Source organism: Mastacembelus armatus, chromosome 17 (genome assembly GCF_900324485.2).
Source record: "Mastacembelus armatus chromosome 17, fMasArm1.2, whole genome shotgun sequence".
Lineage (NCBI taxonomy): Eukaryota > Metazoa > Chordata > Actinopteri > Synbranchiformes > Mastacembelidae > Mastacembelus > Mastacembelus armatus.
In genome coordinates this window covers 15,598,104-15,619,462 of record NC_046649.1, presented here as the reverse complement: position 1 = coordinate 15,619,462, position 21,359 = coordinate 15,598,104, and the positions used below count along the sequence as shown (strand labels likewise).

At 38.2% G+C, this 21,359-nt stretch overlaps 2 protein-coding genes across 7 annotated transcripts in view; both read right to left on the bottom strand.

The window, feature by feature from the left end:
- Positions 1–8,339, bottom strand: part of spidr (scaffold protein involved in DNA repair) — a 29,767-nt gene extending 21,428 nt beyond the window's left edge. For both annotated transcript variants that reach the window (XR_003296041.2, XM_026313034.2), the window contains exons 1-7: positions 8,151–8,339; positions 7,632–7,790; positions 7,203–7,266; positions 6,642–6,839; positions 5,693–5,835; positions 2,488–2,723; positions 1,486–1,586 (exon numbers count right to left, since the gene is read on the bottom strand). Coding sequence is in view for 1 of the 2 variants with exons in the window: in XM_026313034.2 (XP_026168819.1) it covers positions 1,486–1,586; positions 2,488–2,723; positions 5,693–5,835; positions 6,642–6,839; positions 7,203–7,266; positions 7,632–7,790; positions 8,151–8,165 (916 nt within the window). In the remaining variant the exon portion in view is untranslated. The remainder of the gene's footprint in view (positions 1–1,485; positions 1,587–2,487; positions 2,724–5,692; positions 5,836–6,641; positions 6,840–7,202; positions 7,267–7,631; positions 7,791–8,150) is intronic.
- Positions 8,340–9,051: 712 nt separating this feature from the next.
- mapre2 (microtubule-associated protein, RP/EB family, member 2) lies at positions 9,052–21,215 on the bottom strand. 5 transcript variants are annotated; one of them, XM_026313050.1, is made up of 9 exons: positions 19,320–19,460; positions 16,608–16,719; positions 16,393–16,522; positions 13,179–13,306; positions 12,297–12,442; positions 11,962–12,178; positions 11,531–11,679; positions 10,609–10,767; positions 9,052–10,376 (listed from the first exon to the last, which is right to left on the bottom strand). In XM_026313050.1, the coding sequence occupies exons 3-9, from the start codon at positions 16,512–16,514 to the stop codon at positions 10,278–10,280; spliced, it is 1,020 nt and encodes a 339-aa protein (XP_026168835.1). In that variant the 5' UTR covers positions 16,515–16,522; positions 16,608–16,719; positions 19,320–19,460; the 3' UTR covers positions 9,052–10,277. The 5 variants fall into 5 exon arrangements, with proteins under 5 accessions (XP_026168835.1, XP_026168834.1, XP_026168833.1 ...); XM_026313049.1 differs by lacking the exons at positions 16,608–16,719; positions 19,320–19,460 and adding an exon at positions 21,081–21,164 and having other exon boundaries at positions 16,393–16,554; XM_026313048.1 differs by having other exon boundaries at positions 16,393–16,719; positions 19,320–19,459.
- Positions 21,216–21,359: the final 144 nt, after the last annotated feature.

Here is a 21,359-nt window from a genome sequence, read left to right as displayed (position 1 = left end):
ATGTGTTTGTTTCAGTATGTGTCTGTGTACACAGTGTATTCATGCTCTCACGGACTCTTGCTCTCTATGGGACTCATTATGTGTTATGAGAGTAATTCACTTTTAGCATCAGAACAATTCACACTGCATAACTGTAAAGCTGTTACTGACTCAGGCTGAGTTGGATATAAAACAGAGTAAATCCCACTGGGGTAGTGTGCAAATGTTTGGAATTTTACCACGTCGCTGACTGTGCTTTTGGCCCGAACAATAAAGTCGACAGAGATAATTAAGAAGAGCAAATCAAGACAATGCCCTAAAGCTATAAATCCAACTGAGATAAGACAGAAACTTGGCTGCGTGAAAATTTTGTGTGCAAACTTGATTGCACTGATTTGTGAAAATTGCAGCATGAGAGCTCATAGTCATTGCAGTTCAGTGTCTGTGTATGTTAACAATTCCTGAAAGTGGCCAAAGGGGGAAATAGTAATATGATAAGACTAAATCATATCAAATGGGTCGCTAGAGAGCTATTAAGGTTTAAGATGCATTTACACAAACATGATTGTTAAGTGCTTTATTTGTGCTCAGTGCATTTATGCCCAAGATCACAAAATCATCAGAATGAACTCAGGCAGCAAGCTAAAACTGAGATAGTACTACAGTCCTCAACTTGACCTATAGGATCTGATAATTCAAAGGCAGAGAATTATGTCAAGAAACAATTCAGTGCCTCCTACATATGTGTGTACCAACACTCTTATATCACACTCTGAAAGTACTACAACAAAGATAAACAGGTGTCCTATAACAGTATAATCTAGTTTGGTAATACAGTTATTGTTAGAAATATGCCAGGTAATTGGATAGTTTAAATGGATTGTTTGATATGAAACAAAATACTTCATAATATTCAAAGAAATTCTTGAGGTATGCCATCAAACTTTAATGGATTGAGAACTCAATGCAAACAGAAGCAGAAATCATCAAAGCAAAAAACACTGCACATTTGTCTGACTAAAAATGAGGTCAAGCCAGTTTAAACCTCCAGGCCTTAACCCCATGTTTAACTCGTCAGACACATCAAACCACTGACCGACCACAAACTAATATGGATCAGGTGGATGGTTTTTGTTCCACAATTAACTGTCACTTTTAAGCATCTACTGGTGTCCTATTATAAGGAGATACTTAACAACAAAAGAACACAAGTGGTACACCATGGAAAGGAAAAAAGAAAAAAAGACCTAGGCAAGCAGTTTCCTGTTATCTACATACTGAGTTCACAGTTCACAGCCACAGCCACAGCCAGCACTTCCTCAGTGTGGCCTCTCCATACGATCAGACGTAAAAAGAAAGCCACGCCTGGCTAGAGAGAGGTCTTCATCCCACTCACAAATCAAAGTTCATTGTTGAACTTGAATGGTGAATCAGAGGTGTACTGAACCTGTATGTGCAATGCTGACATACTTTTGATATGTTTTAGGGTTATCTTATGTGGATTACCTGTTATTGTTGAAGTGCCACAAATGGTCTTGTGCCTCCAGAAGCTAATAGCTGACTTCTGTCTGTGCTGGAGTCGATTCAGCCTCTCTGCCAGACCTCCACTGTGAAGCAAATGCACACAAAGTTAGATGATGCTATGTGATAAATTCACAAAGCAAACACAACCTGAATAAAAGCACATGCAATTGTTTATTTCAGAGATGCAGACAACAAGCTGTTGAAAACTACAGATAGCCATCTGTCAGATTTGGTGGGCTTGGAGATGGCAATGACATTTAGCACCCACATCATGACACCAGGTGTCCCTTTCATCATCAGTTCTGCCGTGGAAACATCGCAGCCAAAGTCTGACTGTCACCTGGCAGCAAGCAATATGTCTTTTCTACTTTGCTTGCTCCTATCATGAAGCAATAAACTCTAACACTTGATATATACTTGCTTTAGTCAACACAACTGATCAGAAATAAAAACTGGATCAGAAATAAAAACTGTAAACTTGACTTTTGTTAAATCATTCTGAAGCACTAATTATATTTATGGTTGGTTACTGTTTATTAAGTTGGAGCTGCTGGTTTTATTATACTAGATTGCATTATAATTAAATATGATTTTCTTACTTTGTTTGTAAAAGGGTTGGGCAATACATTAGTCAAACCTCTCAATATAAAGCACTACAGTTTAATACTACTGCAGCCTACAACCTCAATAATAAACATACAGAATAGTTAAATTAATAACTTACAGTGACAGTGTCAAAACTAAACATTATGTTTAAAATGGCAGATTTTATGATTCAGCCGTGGTATTGAATTCGGCCAGAGTGCATATGTGTGCATGTGTGAGTGCAATAATAAAAAAGGGAACAAGGGAACAGTATTATTGGATTGAGAATCACTTAGCAGATTCCCTAAGTTGATATATCAGAATTGGTATCACAAAAGGAAAACCTGGAACAGAGTGCATCCCTAATGTGACTTTTAAAAACAAAAACATAATTCAAACCTTTGAAATTTCCTTTTCTTTCTGGCAGAGTCTTCTGGAGTCTTGGACTGCCTATCAAATGGTTTCTGAGGTGTTTGCAGCATCGCCTGAGCAGATCTGACCCAGTCACTGACTGACCTTTTGCTGCCCTCACCAGTTTGGAGAGGAAAGCTTTCAGAATCCATTCTACTTGAGGACAAATGGTCACCAATATTCTCTCCATCAGAAACGTAGCCTGAGATCTCTAGCTCTGTCACCTAGGGATACAATCATAAATCACAGATAAAATACCAATGTATATCAGGGGAATATTAAGTGCTTTAAATTGCTTCAGCCATCAGTAAGTTAACACGAGTCATTAAAGATTAAATAAAATACCCAATACTACCACATACTTAATAAAGACAGTAACTGTAAGCCTTGTTTGTTTTCTGCCAGTGTGACCATGCAAATGCTTTCAGATTGCATTATATGCTATATAAAAATATATTTTGAAAAGGCCTCATTTAAGACCATGTTAACTATGACATTATTGATTCACATTACAACCCTTGTACTCTCTGCATTATTCCTCTACTATTTTAACACTGTTTTTGATTTTTGATGTTTTGATTCAATACTACCCAATAGCATAGTGGATGGATATGGCACACTAATATGTTGCCAGGCTCATTCACAAGACAAATTCACTAACAAAATCTTTTTTGCTGTATCACTTCTCACTACACCTGAGGGAATCAGTTCTCATGGAAAAATCCAAGAGAAACCTGAGTTCCTGTCATGTGCAGACAAGACCAGCATACCAGGCTCTGTCAGCCAACGTGCTCTCTTATTTGAATCAACTTGACCCTGCTAGGCGACGTGCCAGCAGACGTCACACACTAACCAGCTACAGAGAAAAAGGAACACTATGTTCCTGGCCCCAGCTCAAAAATGTTTTCACCCAGCACTGGAATCATTGTAAGTACACAGCTCTGTGCAGTCTCATCCACTCATTTGTTTTCCTGAACAAACAGTAGTAAAAAGATGTTTATAGTTTTGTTATGTTGACACCACCCTGATCTTGCAAATATGTGATGGTTGTGGATGTTTTTGACCCTTTAAGCAGCTGACCCAGACCGAGCAACATGATTCATCTGGGAAGTGGCCATCCTCTTTGACCTTGAAATGCAAAGTAGCCTTCACAGCTCCGCCTATCCACGCTGTGACAATCTGGCAGACATACATCAAGTGAGTCAGCCATGCATTTATAATAATAATAAACTCTGACTTAGATTGGGATCTTGCCCCTCTGTATCCTGCTAGATCCAGTTTGATTTACAACTAGCAGTGTAGAAGCAAGCTTTCCAGGGAGAAAAAAAACAAGGTTCGTACATTTTTGTATAATTAAATCAAAATGTATAACACTGAAAAATACTAGAAGAAAATGATAAATATTTACAAGCAGACTTTCTAGACAGCCAAATACTACTGCAGTTGTTGAATGTGCAGTAATCAAATAGTCAAAAAAAAAAAAAAAAATCACATGTAAATTTCAGTGCAACCATACTTGAAAAACCAGGACCCTTATGAGTGTGTCAATCTAGTAAGTCTCTGACCACAAACGTCCTGTTAGGTGATCTTGAATCTCATTTGACCCTAGAGAGCTGATAGCAGCAAATTAAACTGTGACAAGAGGAAGTAGCTGGGTCTGTGGGAGTGATGGTAATCTGACAGGCTTCCTCTTGACATACAGCCTGCACAGTCAGAGCTTAATCACAAGATATTAGTTACCTAAATTCATATGTTTACAGGATATATAGCTGAGTTTAAATACTGGCCAGAATATGGCACTGTACGGCGTTAACTCACAATTACTGGCCACCAAAGTGAAGGATATCTACATAGACCACTATCTATACAACCACGTCACCTTAGTTTTTTGGTCGCATCTAGCTCATCAATTACATATTATAACGTGTGTTGCAGTAGCTAAACACTGTGTGTGGTTTTGAACCTGAGCACAACACCTCCCCCAACCCAAGTACATTCTCTCCCTGTCAGCCCTGCCTTTAACAAACATAACTCCTGAATGCCTTCTGAGAAGAACAATCAATCCAAGTCTCCAGAGCATATAGGAAGGCCCACAAAAGACTGATCTTGTGTTAACAAATATGTAAACGCAAATTAACTATCTAGAATACTGTGTTCAGGAAACCATAGTGTGCATTATGGCACATAGTGTAGTAGAGATTATTATCAAATAATCTGCTCATTATTTTAGTTTCAGTAAACAGTGAAATATGCCCATCACAATCTCCAGGAACCCACAGTAATGTGCTTATTTTAAAACAGGTCAAACAGCAAAAATACTGAATTTATCATAATATAAGACAAGGACAATGCAACATAAAAAGCTGAAATCATCAAAAGTTTGGTGATTTTGACTGAAATGTCTCAATGGTCAATATACACAATTTTCTACATGTTGCAGTTCTATAGTATTTTGACTTACATAAATTAGAAGTTATTCTTTACACATTTCAAATCAGCATCTGTTTTGGATAAGTGAATATGTGGCAGCTTGCCCCTTTACAGTCAGTCAGTGTTTTATTGCTACCCCAGCAAGTGAACTTTGACAGTTTGGTACATAACCTGAATCTACAAAATGCTCACTCCAGCACTGGTTTTGGCCCGTCAGGCCTTTTAAGGGTATTACACCGCAGCTGCAACACTCCATCTACTGGAGAATAAAAATACATAGAAACAAACTAAATCAAAATAACTACAACAACAATGACATAGAGACTTAAATTGAAACACAATGCGCACTAACATATTGTACTCTATACTGAATAAAGGATGAAGCATATACCCTTTAAGCGTTAAAAGCTGAGTTCATTAAGTTTAATACAGAATATGAGCAGAACATTATCTAGTGTGCCAATGAAGTTAAATACATAAACAATCCTAAGATGTGTGCCTGCACTGGCAGTCAGTTGAATATTTAATTAGAAACATTAGAACACTACTGTTATACAGGTCAAAATCAGAAAGAGCTTACAAAGATATATACCCCCACCTAGTGCTACACAATGCAAATAACACCCTTGAGAAAATGTTCATGCTTCATTACCGACTGACCACTGTGAATTCATCAGGTGTTTCTTGCACTAATGCAGGTCAAAGTTCTTATCTGATTATAATGATCACCCAGATAAAACAAGAAAAAATGCAGCTCACTTACAGTTGTAGGTGTAAGAGTTAAGTCTTTTGGCTTTTCATCAAAGGATTCTGACTCGCACTCAGAGATTTGTTGCCCACTGTCCTCCTCAATATCTTCCTCAGGTTCATCCAGATCACTGTCTGTGTCTATAACAGGAAAGTCATCTAAAATAATAATAATAAAAAAACAAAGTATATTACAGCTGTAACAAATTATGAATAATTTAGTCAACAGTAGGGAATTTAATTTGCATCTGTACTGAAATAGAAACATTTTTATCATTTTCTTTAGCAAAACTGTTACAATTTTCTGCTCTTCATTATCGTATGTGACCAGCTAAATATGTTGTGGTTTTGGGCAGTACAGCTGGACACACACTGTATAATTTCATTAGTCTTGTACATGTGGCAACTCACACTGCATGCTTTATTTGGCCTTCCTGCATGATCCGCAAATGGTGTTCAGCTGACTGACCACAACATGGAAGCCTAAGTCACATTTAACCAACGACTATTTGACAATTTATTAAAATAAGATGGCGACATTCTCAACAACACTGACTAAAAATGAAGACAAGGTTTGTGCAATTTTACTTTTAAAGCATCATTTAAAAAGTTTCTTCTTAATATTAATGCAGTGTGTGCAATCATAACCTTAACTAAAGGTCCTGTTTACTAGCTTTTTCCTGACTTCCAACTGCATCTAACAGTCTTCATCAGCAGAGCATTTTTCGGCTGTTATTACTAAGTTACACAAAGATCAGTATTGTAATATAAGGCTGAAGACCTGGAAAAAGCCATTAACTGGATCTTGAGTTGAGATTATTTTGTCAAAATATCAACAAGGTCAACCATGAATTTTCACCCTCAAACTTGTATAAGTCTTGTATAAGATAGCAACTGTAGTGTAAGCCAAGAACAAGCAAATGTGTCTGAGCTTTGACTCAGAAAGTCACAACAGACATATTTACCTTTGATGCTGCTGAGCATGTGCATGGAAGACTGAGTGGAAGCTGTGGGTCTGTCTGGTCTCTGATGACGCTGCTGCTTCAGTGCAACAACTTTGGGGAGACGTTGCTCCTGGGTCTCATCTTCAGATTGTTCACCATCACTGGAGCTCCACACGATGTGCACTTGGTCCTCGTTACATTGAGTGGCCCTTGTCTGCCCTGAGTAGACACATATACAAAGAGATAATACCATAAAAAGTATAGGAAAACAATCATAAAATGAAAGATCACAGGGATGCATGGCTAAATCTGTAGAAACACTTATGTATAAGCACAGCTATTATCTGTGGCATATAAGATCTTTTATTCTTATGTTCTTAAAAGCCTGTATAGAGTGATGAGTTGAATTACCAGCAAGAACATTGAATACTCCCCATATCCCTCCCAAAACAAACGTTAAATGTTTTTAAATCTAGTGCTTTTTTTGTGCAAAAAAACAAAACAAAAAACAAACCAACATATGATCAGAGTAATTACCATTTGCCTGGTTTGAACTATGACTGTGTTAGACAATTTAATTACCTAAAGCAGGGGTCTGGACCAATTTTCTTATGGCAGACAAAGTCCTTCCTGATGATTTGAGGTTCTGCAACAAAAACATCAAAAATCAAAAACAGTGTTAAAGTAGAAGGGGAATAATGCAGAGAGTACAGGGGTTGTAATGTGAATCAATAATGTAATGGTGCACATGGTCTTAAATGAGGCCTTTTCAAAATATATTTTTATATATCATATAATGCAATCTGAAACCATTTGCATGGTCATACTGGCCAAATACTGGCAGAAAACAAACAAGGCTTACAGTTAGTCTTTAATGAGTATGTGGCCTCAGTAAGAGGTAACTATTAATATTTTTTTGTTTGAAAATCGAAATAGCTACAAAATATTTAACACCAGCATGAGCCACACAAAGTTTGTGTTCAGAAATGTTTATATTATAACTTTTTTGACCTTTGTCACTGGAGTGTCCAAAAAACTGTCTCCACACTTTTCCCAGCTTTTGGCTGAAGACACGGAGGAGAGCGATGATTTTCTCTCCACTTTCCGAACACCATTTTCGTCATCATCAGGAAAGAAAACACACTTTACATCCTTGGAGTATCTTTTGCGCTACAAAAAAAGTGCAGATTAAAACATTTAACACCACTAAACACTAACGTCACCAAAATAAAACGAGTGGCTCCATAGCTTCTGTTGTTAGCACAAATAACGTTACTCACTGATCATTTTACCGAGGCTGTATCTCTTAACAGATAAATTAGAAACGGTACAGAGTAAATGAGACGTGGTGTTAACAGTTAAAAGTCTAAATTTGGCGATCAATGACAGACAGGTTGCTACAGTCCACCGTTGTGGGCGGGCAGAAGCGGATAACATGGTTGCTAAAGCTAACTAACGTTAGCCTGTGGACTTAGCGTTAGCATTGATTCATAGCGAGTCAACTAGCTAACGAACGAGCGCGTTTCTTACCTTTCTCAAAGCCATAGCGACAAAATAAAAACCCGTTTAGACCACTGCTGTGGTTTACACAACGCAATAAAGTGAAAGCTGTCACATTAAGCCATCTTCATGACGCTGTGGTCAGCCTGGTGCTGCCTCGGTAGTTTGTATGTAACAGCTAACTAACATGAAGACCAAACTTCAGCATTGTCGCGGTTGCACAACCTGAATAGGGGTGTGTTTGATTATTCATCAGCGTGGACCGGAGAGAGGAGGCTACTGTGTTTTCAAGCGTCTCACTCAAAATGATGCTCTGCTACCGGTGTAAGTTTATTACAAGTACAGAAAGGCTATTTTGCGGTACGTCTAGGCTAATTTACTAACTTTATTACTTTTTCTGCGAATTTATTCGTCAATTTATATACACAGACAAAAGGAGGATTACCATTGAATTAACAACGTTGTCTTCCAGCGTTTCATTATTACGTAATGTTATCTTATTGATCATTGACGTATTGACATTTAGGCAGACCTTTATGATAAGCCTCTGAAAGTGGAGATAATTTTAATGACTTTAAATTATATTGAATGTTGACTTATAACAGAAGTGTTTTGTATGCAAGTCATAGACAACACAACACTTTAAGATCCTTGCTAGAGAAGGTCCACTTTACACATCTCTTTAGTGAAATCCTATGTTGTTGTTTCACTATAAGAACAATCTCCTGTCATTAGTCTAAAAAGGTTAGGATGCCATAAGATTGATATACAGATTACTTAGAGAAACCTCATCAGTGCTATTTGCTATTGAACTGTCATTCTGGAGTGACATGACAACCCTCCCATGGACTCAAAACATAATTTTATTACACCAAATCCATCTGAATCTCAATATCTTTCAAATAGCAGGTTAAACATACAAAAAGCTCACTTAACGTACTTGTTTTTTTTTATTAAATATGTAAAAAGCAGGTCAAGTTATTCACAAATAAAATACAAACATGCAACACGTTTTGGGGAATGCATAAGTGGGACATGAAAAAAAACATTTACCATTCATTAATTATTGACAGTACGTGTTTACATTCCTTTTCATTTACACAATAATATGACTAAAGCATATTGGTGCACTGCCCAGTTCAATATTAGTAAATGCAATATTAATAAAAGGGTATACTATGTACTTAGTGGAATATAACATGGCAAATTACTCAGTGAACTGACTTATCTACCTAAGACCTGTTTAAAAAACTAAAATAAAATGCTGAAATCTGAACAGACCACAAGTTCCAGCTGAGGTTTAAAACTCAAAATGCTGCATCATAATAAGACTATTCCACAATAATGTTTCTTCCTTCCCTATGTTTATGGCATACCAAGAAACTCTGTTTCCAAACCACCTTGTATGGTGTGAATAGCACATTGTTGAGCACACTGATTATCTGAAACCTTGTAATTTGTGATAACTGTCAAACAGTCATAAGTTGACAAGATACTACATTTTATTCACAATTCAAATGTATTGTCCTCCTTCATGAGGATGCAATTCAGAATATTGTACTATTCCTAAGGCTTAATAATAATAAATATGGTGAGGGTCTATGGACAGATTGTCCAATACAGAGTCAAATGTCAGTGCAACATGTGGAAGGAGGTTAAATAAGAGCTACTATGAGCCCTTTCAGGGCTTTGCTTATTGCATTCCTGTGATTAATATTGTTGATATGTAAAATAAAAACTAAATAAAATGAAAAGGACAGAAGCTGGGAAGTTAATACTTGCACTGACAGGTAACGGTTACCTGTCTAAACATCAGCATATAATCACATCTACTGTAGGATTTGAATTGACTTTCCACCCACACAGTCCTTGGAAACTTCTGTGATGGTCTGAGCTTGTCTGCTGGTAGAGGTTGTCACGACAAACCTGCCACAGCAGTTCACAAAAAGTCACAAAAAACATCAAACAGTGAGCAGAGGGATGCAAAAAAAAAAAAAAAAAAAAAAAAAAACGTGATGGTGCTTCTAGTTAAGAGGTTGCTTCATGTGCTCAGTCTTGGAGAGGACAAAAAAAAAAACAATGAGGAATAATGAAAATCCTTTAACAGTTCTCACATATTAAAAAGAGGGGTTTAACTGCAGCAAGGGATGATGGCAGTCAGTATTCATCCTGTTCCTCCTGCTGATCATCTGGTGCCTCCTCATGAGCTTCCTGGTCTGCATCCTGTCCGTCACCTTCAGCCAGCTCCACCCTTTCCTAAAAAAGGACACAGACACTATAATATAGAGTATAGTTTGAGGCAAATGCATGATTACACAAATGGAGTTATTTCTATTAATCACACAATAACCTGGATAGGATCTTACCACCATGGAAATAGTACTCATGTTTCATTAATGCAAAACCTTATCTAAGTAGGAGGGGGAAAAAAACACAACCTCCAACTGTGCTGAACCCTGTTCATATCAATATCAGGTCACAGACTGACCTGTTCGTCTGAGGCGTAAAGGACCTCCATTAACCGCTCGACAAATGGGGCATTTTCTTCACCCTGTTCCTGGCACAGCAGCTCCACTTCTCGCAGCTTGCTGAAGTAGTAGTCCCTCTCTTTCTCCACTCCTTCCAGTGCCAACTTTAATGTGTTCACCTAAAAAGATTATTTTTAGATTCAATATCAAACGCTTAATAGACACTCATAAGATCAACCAAATAGTCCACAGATAACAATTACACACCCAGCTTATTTTTAACATGCTCTTGCTTGTTGAAGGACTTGCACACAAAATAAGGCTCAGCAGAAATAAGACAGACTATTTAACTGATACAAATTGTCTAAAGAAATATTTGCCTGTCTCTAACGCAGTTTCCTTTAATATTAATTTCATTATTTGCTGTTTCTTATTTTGATTCCTGCTTATGTATTTTTAACTTGTCTTTTATTTCTGTAAAGCACTTTGAATTACTCTGTGTATGAATTGTGCTATATAAATAAACTTGCCTTGCCTCTATATGTCAGTGCTGTGAGAGACTAGTGTTCAGTCCAACATGGACCCTGCCTTTCACCCAACATCCACTGTTATTGGTTTCAGTCCCCTTTGACTTTCTACTAGATAAGTAGTATAGATAATGGATGAATGGACAATTGTCTAAAGTACACACATCACAAGTAACTAGAGTAAACCAGAGCACCACTGAAGCATGAATTCATTTGACTGATTATGGACTGGATCTATGGAATTTGTAGGGGAGGAATAGTTTAGTTGCAATCCTCCTAACTCTTCTACTACTAATCATTGTGGTTCAATCATAACCACAGACAGTTGTGGAGGGAAAGACTGGTTATTGTTTGTTTCACAAAGACAATAAAATTACAGCCTGTTCTTTTTGGCTACCACAACTAATAAACATACCTGGTCAGTAAGATGTGTGACCTGTGCTTCCAGTTCTTTCTCCCCTTTGGCAGCAGTTGATGGAGTTATAGGGGTCTTTTTGGCTGATGAGGGTCTGGACGTTGGGGTTGTTGAAGACTTAGGGGTTGTAGAGCTTGACCTTGATGCTCCTGCAGCAAATACAAAGCATTTTAATCAGAGATGGGTGCGTAATTGCTTCATTTTCTGAGTTCGTTCTTGACTGACACCCTAAAGGAAAACTTAGAACACAGTCATTTTGTAATTTCCTGTGAACATTTAAGGGTGTTCATTGAAAACAAATATTCACTCGGTGCACCAGATACATTATTATAAAACATAGGCGGTCTTCTAAGCTATCATAAAATGTTTCTACCAATAATAAAAATCACAAAATTTATAACTTCGTACATTTCTTTTGTGCAACAGCTTACCTGCAGTAGGGGAGCTAGCTGCATGGTGGGACTTCTTTGGCAAGTTGAAGATCTGCTCACCAGGGTCAGGTGGGGGAATAGCATCCTGACCCTGTCTGGCTGCAACTGGATCATACTCTTTACCATCATAATTGGCATCAAAGAACTTCTTAAACCACTGGATAAAATCAAGATTGTCCTGAAATCTGCCTTTAACCAGTTTCTCCACAGGAATAATCTGAATCCAAAAGAGGGAAGAAAAGAGGGTCAAAAGTAGGTAAAATATAACTTCAACCATAAGTTACAAAAATGTATTGCTGATAACTGAAGATTAAATGAAGGGTTCAGAAACCGACCTTGTCCACATTCATTCTTTTGAAGGATGCCTGTAACAGTTTGAAATTGTGAATGTACTCATGCTCCAATTTAGCTTGAAACTTGACCTTCTTAAGACTGATGCAGCCAGGGAAGAGTAGATCCATGAACTGGCAATATGCAGCTCCTACAGACGTAATAAAATGTTAGTTGAGTGTATAAGTCCTACAGACGTAATAAAATGTTAGTTGAGTGTATAAGTCCTACAGACGTAATAAAATGTTAGTTGAGTGTATAAGCCCTTGCTGGAAACTAGAGCAAACTGACTTAAGCTATAGGCTAGGATTAATATGCCTGCCTGCCTTAGCTAAACAAAGATCCCCTGGAATAACAAAAAGCCTGGAAGCTTTTTCTGTGTCCAGATCATTGGCCCTGTTTCTGTAAAAAGAAAGCAATTAATGCATGTTCTTAGTAACATTGCTATTAATACCTGAGGCCTATTTAGATTTTTATCCATTTGAAAAACTGGGTAAATGGACACTATTAGACAAAACTCATATAAAACCAACTAGAGAGCACATAAGAAATAATCTACATTAAAAAGGAGCCTACATCCAAACCTGTGTTAGTGTGTAAATCTCTGTTAGGGAGAAGGATTGAAATTGGATTACTTGCTCACAGCAGGAAAGCATGAGAGACTACAGGTTTATTTATAGACAGCTCTCTACCAGGGAGAGGAGAGCATGTTTCCACAGGTTGATTTAACTGCCAGCTTACACAGGGAAATTACTTTGCACATTAGATGCAAAGTTGTAATCTGTAAAATATGCTTCCCATCTCAAGTCAGAATCTTTGACACATGCAGTTGAAGGAGAGTGAGGAAGATAAGATGGAAAGAGATTTTTTTTCCATTCTGTTCTCACCTGATGAGAGCTGCTCCACTTTCGTATAGTTTAGGCAGAGAATATCATTAACCCAGGCAGTAATGTCATGCCTGCTCATAGTCTCCTGGGTTATTGAGGTAGAATATACATTGACCGCCATTCCCCAACTGCAACAGAAAAACAGTAACATTCAAAAACAAAAGCAATATCACTAGAATATAGAATAGTTGCTGTTTCCTTGTGCCCCAGGTTAGTTATGTTACCCCCCAAAAAAAGTTAATATAGGTTTTTAAAAAATCCTAAAAAATACAAAAGCCACTTTCTGCACGTTAACTTAGCACACAAACCATAACACTTACTTACTGTTGGCTAAGACAACAACGGTAACTACTGTATATTAACTGGCTGTGCTGATCTTTATTCTAAACAACATATACAAATCAGGTTCAGCTTTTTCTATTCAAACTAGAAACCACACAACAAGACTGCAACATTTTACGATCTCTAACATTTAACCACGTTGCCAGACGGACCCAAAAAGAAGCCCAGGGGCAAAACTGAACTGAGGGTATTTGAAAACCCTCGACCTCTCACTGTTGCATGTGACCAGTACTGGTATCCAGTCTCTGCACTGTGAATGTGCCCACTGAGCACAGTACACATCCTGTCATAGATTATTAGGCAAACAATAACACAGAGTAGCTGTGGCTCTAATAAAGGCACAATTTTATTTTTAAAACATAATGGGTGGACCTATAGAGTATTTATTGTATGAGACATAAACTAATGTGAAAAGGTTACAAACAGCAATCTTTGCATATGATATTATCTTGACAATAACTTATATATTGGATAAAATTGTCTCTTATACTTCCTAAATTGTTTGGTTGGTTTATAAAATGAATACAATATTGTAAAATGTAATTGATCATCAGTTTCCCAAAAACCCAAAGTGAGGTCTTTAAATGGCTTGCTTTGTCTGACCAACAGAACAAGACCCCAAAATATTAACCAAATAATGGAAATATTCTCATTTGAAAAGCTGAAACCAGAGAATTTTACCATAAAAAAGACTTAAAATGTCACTCAATTATTGAAATGGTTATTCAATCATTTTCTGTTCATCTACTAAACATTATATCTCTTAAAATCTCTATAGTGTACAGACTTTATTTATAGAAATATAAATTTGACTTCATCCTAAGATACTATTCTAGTGTATTGCTGCTTTGCTGCAGTTCTTTCAAAACACATTTAAAGGCAGTTTTTGTCCACAAAATATCTCTACACTAGGCCATAAAATTTGCTCAGGGAACACAGAATATACAGAGCAAGCTGGTTATATATTGTAGTTATAACATATTTTTTGTAACAGGCCCTGTGGACCCTGTTTATATTTATGTCTGGGATGCTTTCATTTTTTTTTTTACTTGCATGACAAATAAAAGCTGTTGCAAAGTCAAATCAGAATTTTATCAGCCTGGAAAACTGTGGCTTTGCGGGCCTGAGGGCACTTGCCCCACTTGCTCTGGTGATATTTAGGCCTAGATACCAAAACATGCAGAGCCAAACAGGTCTCTATCAATGAACTCTAATCCTTAGATTACAGACTGAGTAGTTGCATGAATAGCAATACACTAAAACAATGCTCACCATTTCATTTGTTACCTCTTAGTGACACAAATATTTAAATGGTCTGTATTTAACAGCTGTATCTCATTTTCAGTTTGCCTGTCAATGTGTGTGTGGCCTTCCTTCTTAAATGTGAAGAAGTCAGTCCTTTAAACCCCAGCCAAAAAATGTTTGACACTATAAATTGAAGGTTTGCTATACACTCAATTGGCATTTTATCAGGTATGCTTAGCTAAAATGACCACAGCAGTCAGTCCTAACATTAAATCCTCTGTTCATTAGAGTGATTATTACACCTCTAAGGATAACAGAGCAGCAAAGTCAATTAATCAACAGAAAATGAACTGTTTTTTGTCAGTTATGGCAGAAAATTCAGCTGGTTTGGGATATGGGCTGCTGGTCACGCAAAAGTACCCTCTATGAAACTGTGAACAATAGTTGTGCTTTTAACTTTACACTTCACAGACTGAACAATGAAAATAAGTACAATCCTGGTACAATACAATATATTTCAACAACACCAGAAAAAGCAAACAAAACGAGCCTACTCCCAAGTCAACACCTCACTAATGCAGTCTCAAAACTTCTGAAATTCATAGAGTATTTATGGGATGACTGGGTGTACCTAATAAACTGAAAATAATAAGTTAACCCAGAAACCAGTTAACAGCCTTCATACTTTATTAAAATACCGTGCAGTTCTCCTCAGTTACACAAAAATGAAGACTGCAGCATGACTATATCAGCTTGCTTCAATGACAGGGAACAGCAGGGCATCTGCATTAGAACAGCCCTCTTATTGGATTATGGCAGCTACTAATATGGTATTAAATCAGCACCGTCGTCACCTAACGCTAACAGACACTAGGGTATGCAGGATAATAATAACCCATCATCACTGAAGTTGGGCTATCGCGGCACTGCAGCAGAGCCTCAGATGACTGATTCTCTGGGAAGTAAGGAAGGAAACTGGGCCAGCCGATCTCATGTCAACAAAGCGGATGTATGCGCTGCTGCTAGCATGCTTTGTTAGCCGGACAGGGAGAGCCGGCCAGCCGCCACCAGGGCTAGGCTGACGATTAGACTGGACCACAGGGGAACCGGGCTGGTGCAGCAGGTAATGGAAGGTCATACATATTAAAGCGTCCCACCAAACGCATATTTGCCGTGATATTGGTGATTATCAGGTGGCTGCAAAGTGTTATGTCATGATAGGAATATTCTAGCAGCAGCAGCAGCAGCAGCAGGGGCAGCAGGGGCGGCTGCCTGGGTATTCCTGTCATTTGACAAGCCGCACCGTTTCAACCCACTCCTTCAGAACCTGACAGTGCAACTGCGCACCAATACGCCCTGACATTACCCATCTTACAGAAATCAGATCTGAGTGCCGTAGAGCAGCAAAAGGATGGCATATTAAGCCACTGGCTCCACAGTCTCAGCTAACATGGCAGGAATCTGGGAGACAACGGAGGGACAAATAGCGGATGGGGGCAAAACAAAACGGACAGACGTCGAGAGGGAGTCCAGAATGCTGATTTCTGTCTGCAGCACTGTGTTGTCTTTTTTATGATTTTTTTTATTAACGTTACATTAAACCAAATGCGACATTACACTGATTTACCTGTAGGCGCGCTCTCCCCGCACTGTATTTTTCCTGTAAGGAATGATGTTGGTTCCGTTGTCCTGGACGATGTCGTTGTTATTCTCTCCATTTGGGGAAAGGGCTTGGGTGGGACCGGGCATTTGGGTCTCTAAAATGTTGAACAGATACTCTGTTCTCTCTCTGGCCGGGAAAAAACAAACAGCAACGATGCAAATGCTAAGAAAGTGCCGCACCTCCGGGGCTCTTTCCCTCTGTCTGCTTATTCTTCACAAATCTGCCCTGGTGACGTTGCTGCACCCTGTACCACGTGACTGACGGGGTTGGCTGCCTGTTCCTTGTAGTGGGCTATTTCAGCACAGCAAATTACATTGATCAGTTGTGTGCTAAAAAAGCTTTATCGTGGGACAGATCAATGTGTGATGCTTAATGCTTGTCGCTTGCGAGAGCCACATCAACTCATCTCATCTAGTGCTCAGAGACAATACCCAATCAACTGCAGAGTGTGGATTTGATTGAAAGGAAAACGCAGCCCCCCTCAGTTTCACCTTCAAATTCTTAGATCATAATCGTAAAGCTATTTAGCAGTACAACACCCAACAAGTGTGGCTTAAAAAGAAAAGCAGGCACATACTGAGAGATACATGGGATGTGATAAAATGTTGTTTTGATTACTAACCATATAAATCAATGGTAACTCTATCATCCTATTTATTTCTTTGTTTATATGCTGTAAACTCGTGTCTGGCATTTTTCACAATTTGGGAAAATAAATAGATGTCAAACTGTCCAAACAACAGTCTATCATACAAGCCAAATGCAAATGCTCACATCACATCACAGTTAATTTTTAGTCATTCTTTGATAAATAGTGAGTTGATTAAGACATTTGTGGCGAATACATTTTCTGTCAGCCAATAAATTAACAGTGATAAGGGGTGCAAGAATCAGCACAAACAATGTTGAGTTTAAAATCTAAACATCACAGTCCTGTGGTTGCCAAGTTATCTGCTGTATGTGTTGCCATATCTGTTGTTTTTACACTGCTTTTGTTTTTACTCTGCTTTTGTTTTGTATACATACTGCTGAGCAACCAGTCTCAATGGGACAAAGAACACTTCCTTGTTTCATTCAAGTCCTGAATTATATATCATTGTAAATTCTCACCTACTAATTTTTGTTTGAGTGAAATGAAACTTCTGTTGTCGTATAGTGAGACTGACAATGCCTCAATACACGCTAAATACCCACAAATCTGTGTGAGTGAGCAAGGCCAAGACTGTCCAACCTTAGATGCACATGGTTAGTAATCAAGCAGAAGAAACTACTATAAGTGAACCAGCAGGTTGAAATATTTAACAGGTTAAAAGATTAATATTACAGCTCTGTGACACAGCATTAGACAGTACCACCATCTAACACAGCATGATGTTTTATGCAGGAATTTTATGCAAGTAGGTCCAGCTGTTTATATGGCCTCTAACACTGCTAATGTAGCCTGAGCCAAAGCCTTGGGACAAAAGAAAACACTTTCTATTTTTATTTAATGTTGTTTTACTGCCTTGACTTTTCCCACATTATTTTTCTTTAATGTCTATGATTTACTTTCTCACTTTATTGCTACTTTAATTAAAAGGCCACTGAAAGTGTGTTGGTTCCTTGTCTTTCTTTGCTGGATTCTAACAATATAGCAACTCTAAACCAAACTGGTGTTTTTAATGAAAACTTAGACACTACAGTTTACATGTACTAGTACCTAGTGCCACCTTCAGGCCAAAGGTGAACTTGCAATTTTGGTAAATGGTAAATTTCATGTTAATGGCTCCTGATTTTCTTGGGTTAACAGGAATGCACAAAATATTTTAATATACACAACATTGTGGGCATCTTGTGGTATAAACTGGCATAAACGTTTGGAAGCTTTTTTAAAAATAAACTGTAAGCTTACTTATGTGCTTACTAAAAAAATAATTTACACACTAATGAACATTTACACAGACTACATACAGATTTTAAACTAATCCATAACAAATAAGGTATAGATATATATATATATATATATATATATATATATAATAAGTTATTTTTTATTTTATTTTTTTCCCTTATCCATATACAAACTCATACAGAGCTTCAAGTAAAGCCTTTCTTAAGAAGTTACAATACATAGTCCAATTCCAAACGTTTTTGGTGGCCATAATTTACATCAGTCCCTTATATTCAACTATTCCAAACAATCACACTGGAGTATTTAAAAGCTGCACTAAAGGGATGGATGTGCTGCGAATTGCACCCTAAAGCACCAAACCTCTGAATGTGACAGTAATAAATTAAAAATGTATAAATATTAGGGAAAATCAAGGCAGTCAGGTCTGTCTAGCTTAGTGAACTTGTGCAGCCAATCTAAAGGGAAATATGTTCAGTTTACCTTCTCTAAGGGTCAAAAGCACTCTTTAGTCTTTACACAAATTCCTGCAGAACCAAGCACTAAGCATTTTCCCGGTACTAATCTCATTACAAGACCAAAGTATGGAGGCTAGAAACATCTCTACTAAGAACAAAACCATGCAGTGCTACATTTCCACTACAGTAATGCTGAAGGCCCTGTGAGACTGAAATACATTGTATGGGTCTCACCACAATCACACAACAGGTCTCTTTTGTCTCTGGCTACAAGCAGTAACAGTGTGGCATAGTCGAACTCCAGGGGCTACAGGTAAAAGGGAAAATCTGTGTTTGTTCACATTATTTTGAGACTGACAGATTGGGTGGTAACGTTACCAGTCAGTATATGTCACTGAAATAAACTTGCCACTTCGCATCTGAAGTGTCCTAAAGGGCCTTGTCACTGTAGAGGTGCAGCATGCATGGCCTTTTAATATATGTGTTCAGACTTTAAAGAACTAAGTAAGTAAATATTAAGCCAAGCAAAGAGTATTTTTGCTTACAGCTTCACCTGCAGAGGGGTTCTCCTTCTTAGCACGCTTAACAAAATGCTAGGATTTCTCTCCAAAAATAAAAAATAAACACATATCTGCAGTTATAATGCAACAAAAGCACGAATAGTTTAAGTATCTCCTCACTAATATTTTGAAAATAAAAGAAAGTACTGATCTGAAGCAGCTGTCAAATGGATTACTAGACATTCAGTCCATAACCAAGCACTGCAAACAAACAAAACATGATAGGGTTGGACATGGACACCACCAAACCAGTACCTTCCCTAAAAATGTATTTTCCAAAGATGGTTTTCCACTAATTAACTACTCATGTTTATTCTACAATGCACATCATTGTATTTTTAAATCCCATCTAAGCAATCATGCCCTGCTACTTATGAAGCCAAAATAGGTGGATTTGCAGATGAGATTAACCAATTTAAAGGCAACTTTTATATAACACAAGACATCTGTAACAGATTTTTAAAGACATTTAAAATGCCTTATTTGGTAAAACTGAAAACAATGGTTCAATGGAGACTTTTGAAGACCTGCAGACGTCCTACTTACAATACTTCAGTTAAGAATGCTGACATAATGGGATTTCTGCACTTCTACTAAATGTTAGTATGGGCTACAGAAATCAACACTCAAGTGTATGGGAGCCTGGGAGCTGCTCTGCTTCTTTTCTGTCTGTGGCCAACTCTGTGATGGTGGGGTAACATGTTGGTAATGTACAGCCTGACTATAAGATGCTTTACAGTCTGTCAATGCTAAGCTCAGCCCATTCGAGGACAGGCCACATGTGTGTCTGTGCTTTCTCCATTCACATCTCACCAATGGCTCTTTTGCAGTGGACAGTCAAGTGGGTGGGTGAGGGGTGTCAGCTCCACCCAACACACTCCGCCCTCAACATTCAAATATTAGCTGAGAGAGGTCACTGATACTTGGAATTGCATGTTAGAGAGGATCAAATGTTTATAACAGCTACTCACTATGCAAAAATACTCTTGATTACGAAGAAGGTTCTGCAGAGTCAAGGATGTGTAGAAACACATCAAGGGGAACCTTAAACCTAAATGAATGTAGGGACGATCAGGAGAGAGCCCTTACATCGGTGGTTTTCCTTTCAGTCATCCTTTTAGATACAACATGTGCGGAGCTAGCCTGAAGTTTTCATTTGTATTTTGAAAAGAGAAACGTTGCACCCAGACAAGACAAAAAAAAAAAAAAAAAAAAAAACCTTGGAGGTCCGTGATCATTGCATCTTCGTATCCCCTGCTCAGAAACAGCTTTAACTCTCCCTGCTGATGGAGGGAAACACGAGCTAGCTAGCTTTGCTCTTTTCTGAGATTTTTTTAAGGACCTCCGTAGCAGCTAGCTGCAGAAACTTTCGTGGATGAAGCTAACATTAACTCAGCCGCGTGTCTGAATTGACAGCGAAATCAGAAACGAGTGTAAAGCGAGCTATTGCACAGTGAAACAACGGCAGAGCAGAGGGATAATTGTTTTACCCAACCCTACGTTACTTACAGTGACGGCAGTGAAGCTTTTTGAGCTAAGTGCCAAGTTACAGTAAGCTAATTCTGCTCCTGCCAACACTTTGTCAGAATAGTGACAGCCGACATATGCCCTGACACTGGGTAACATCACCGGCCGAACCAGCGACAAACACGTCAGTATGCTCCGGTTATGGCACGTTCACATCATGTTGCAGGTTTCAAATCAAATTACTGACTGAAATTGTTCGGCAAAGCAAATTTTACTCACCAGTGAACTCCGATCCGCAGGTTACAAGGTGTTTAAAAAAACAGTTTTCCGGCTGAGTCACCCCACCCTCAAACGCCCCATTCTCGCTAGACGATGAGCTGAGAGGGAACATCTGATTGGACAACGAGTCATCAGTGTTGGAACTGATTGGTCCACCTGTGGCATCTGTCGTGAAATTGACCAATCACGTCTTGATGCGTTGATCATTCGGAACATCAAACAGCTTTCCGTCCTGTCGCTTCACTTTAACTGCTGATAAATGCAAAAATATTTTCATAA

Bases quoted from the DNA above. Each gene is read 5' to 3' on its own strand.
- mapre2 (XM_026313049.1), bottom strand. From the start codon at position 16,514: ATGCCCGGTCCCACCCAAGCCCTTTCCCCAAATGGAGAGAATAACAAC. The intron at 12,179-12,296 runs GTCGGTTTCTGA...TTTTGGATTCAG, and splicing joins AAAGAATGAATGTGGACAAG to ATTATTCCTGTGGAGAAACT. The intron at 11,680-11,961 runs GTAAGCTGTTGC...TATTTGCTGCAG, and splicing joins AGCTAGCTCCCCTACTGCAG to GAGCATCAAGGTCAAGCTCT.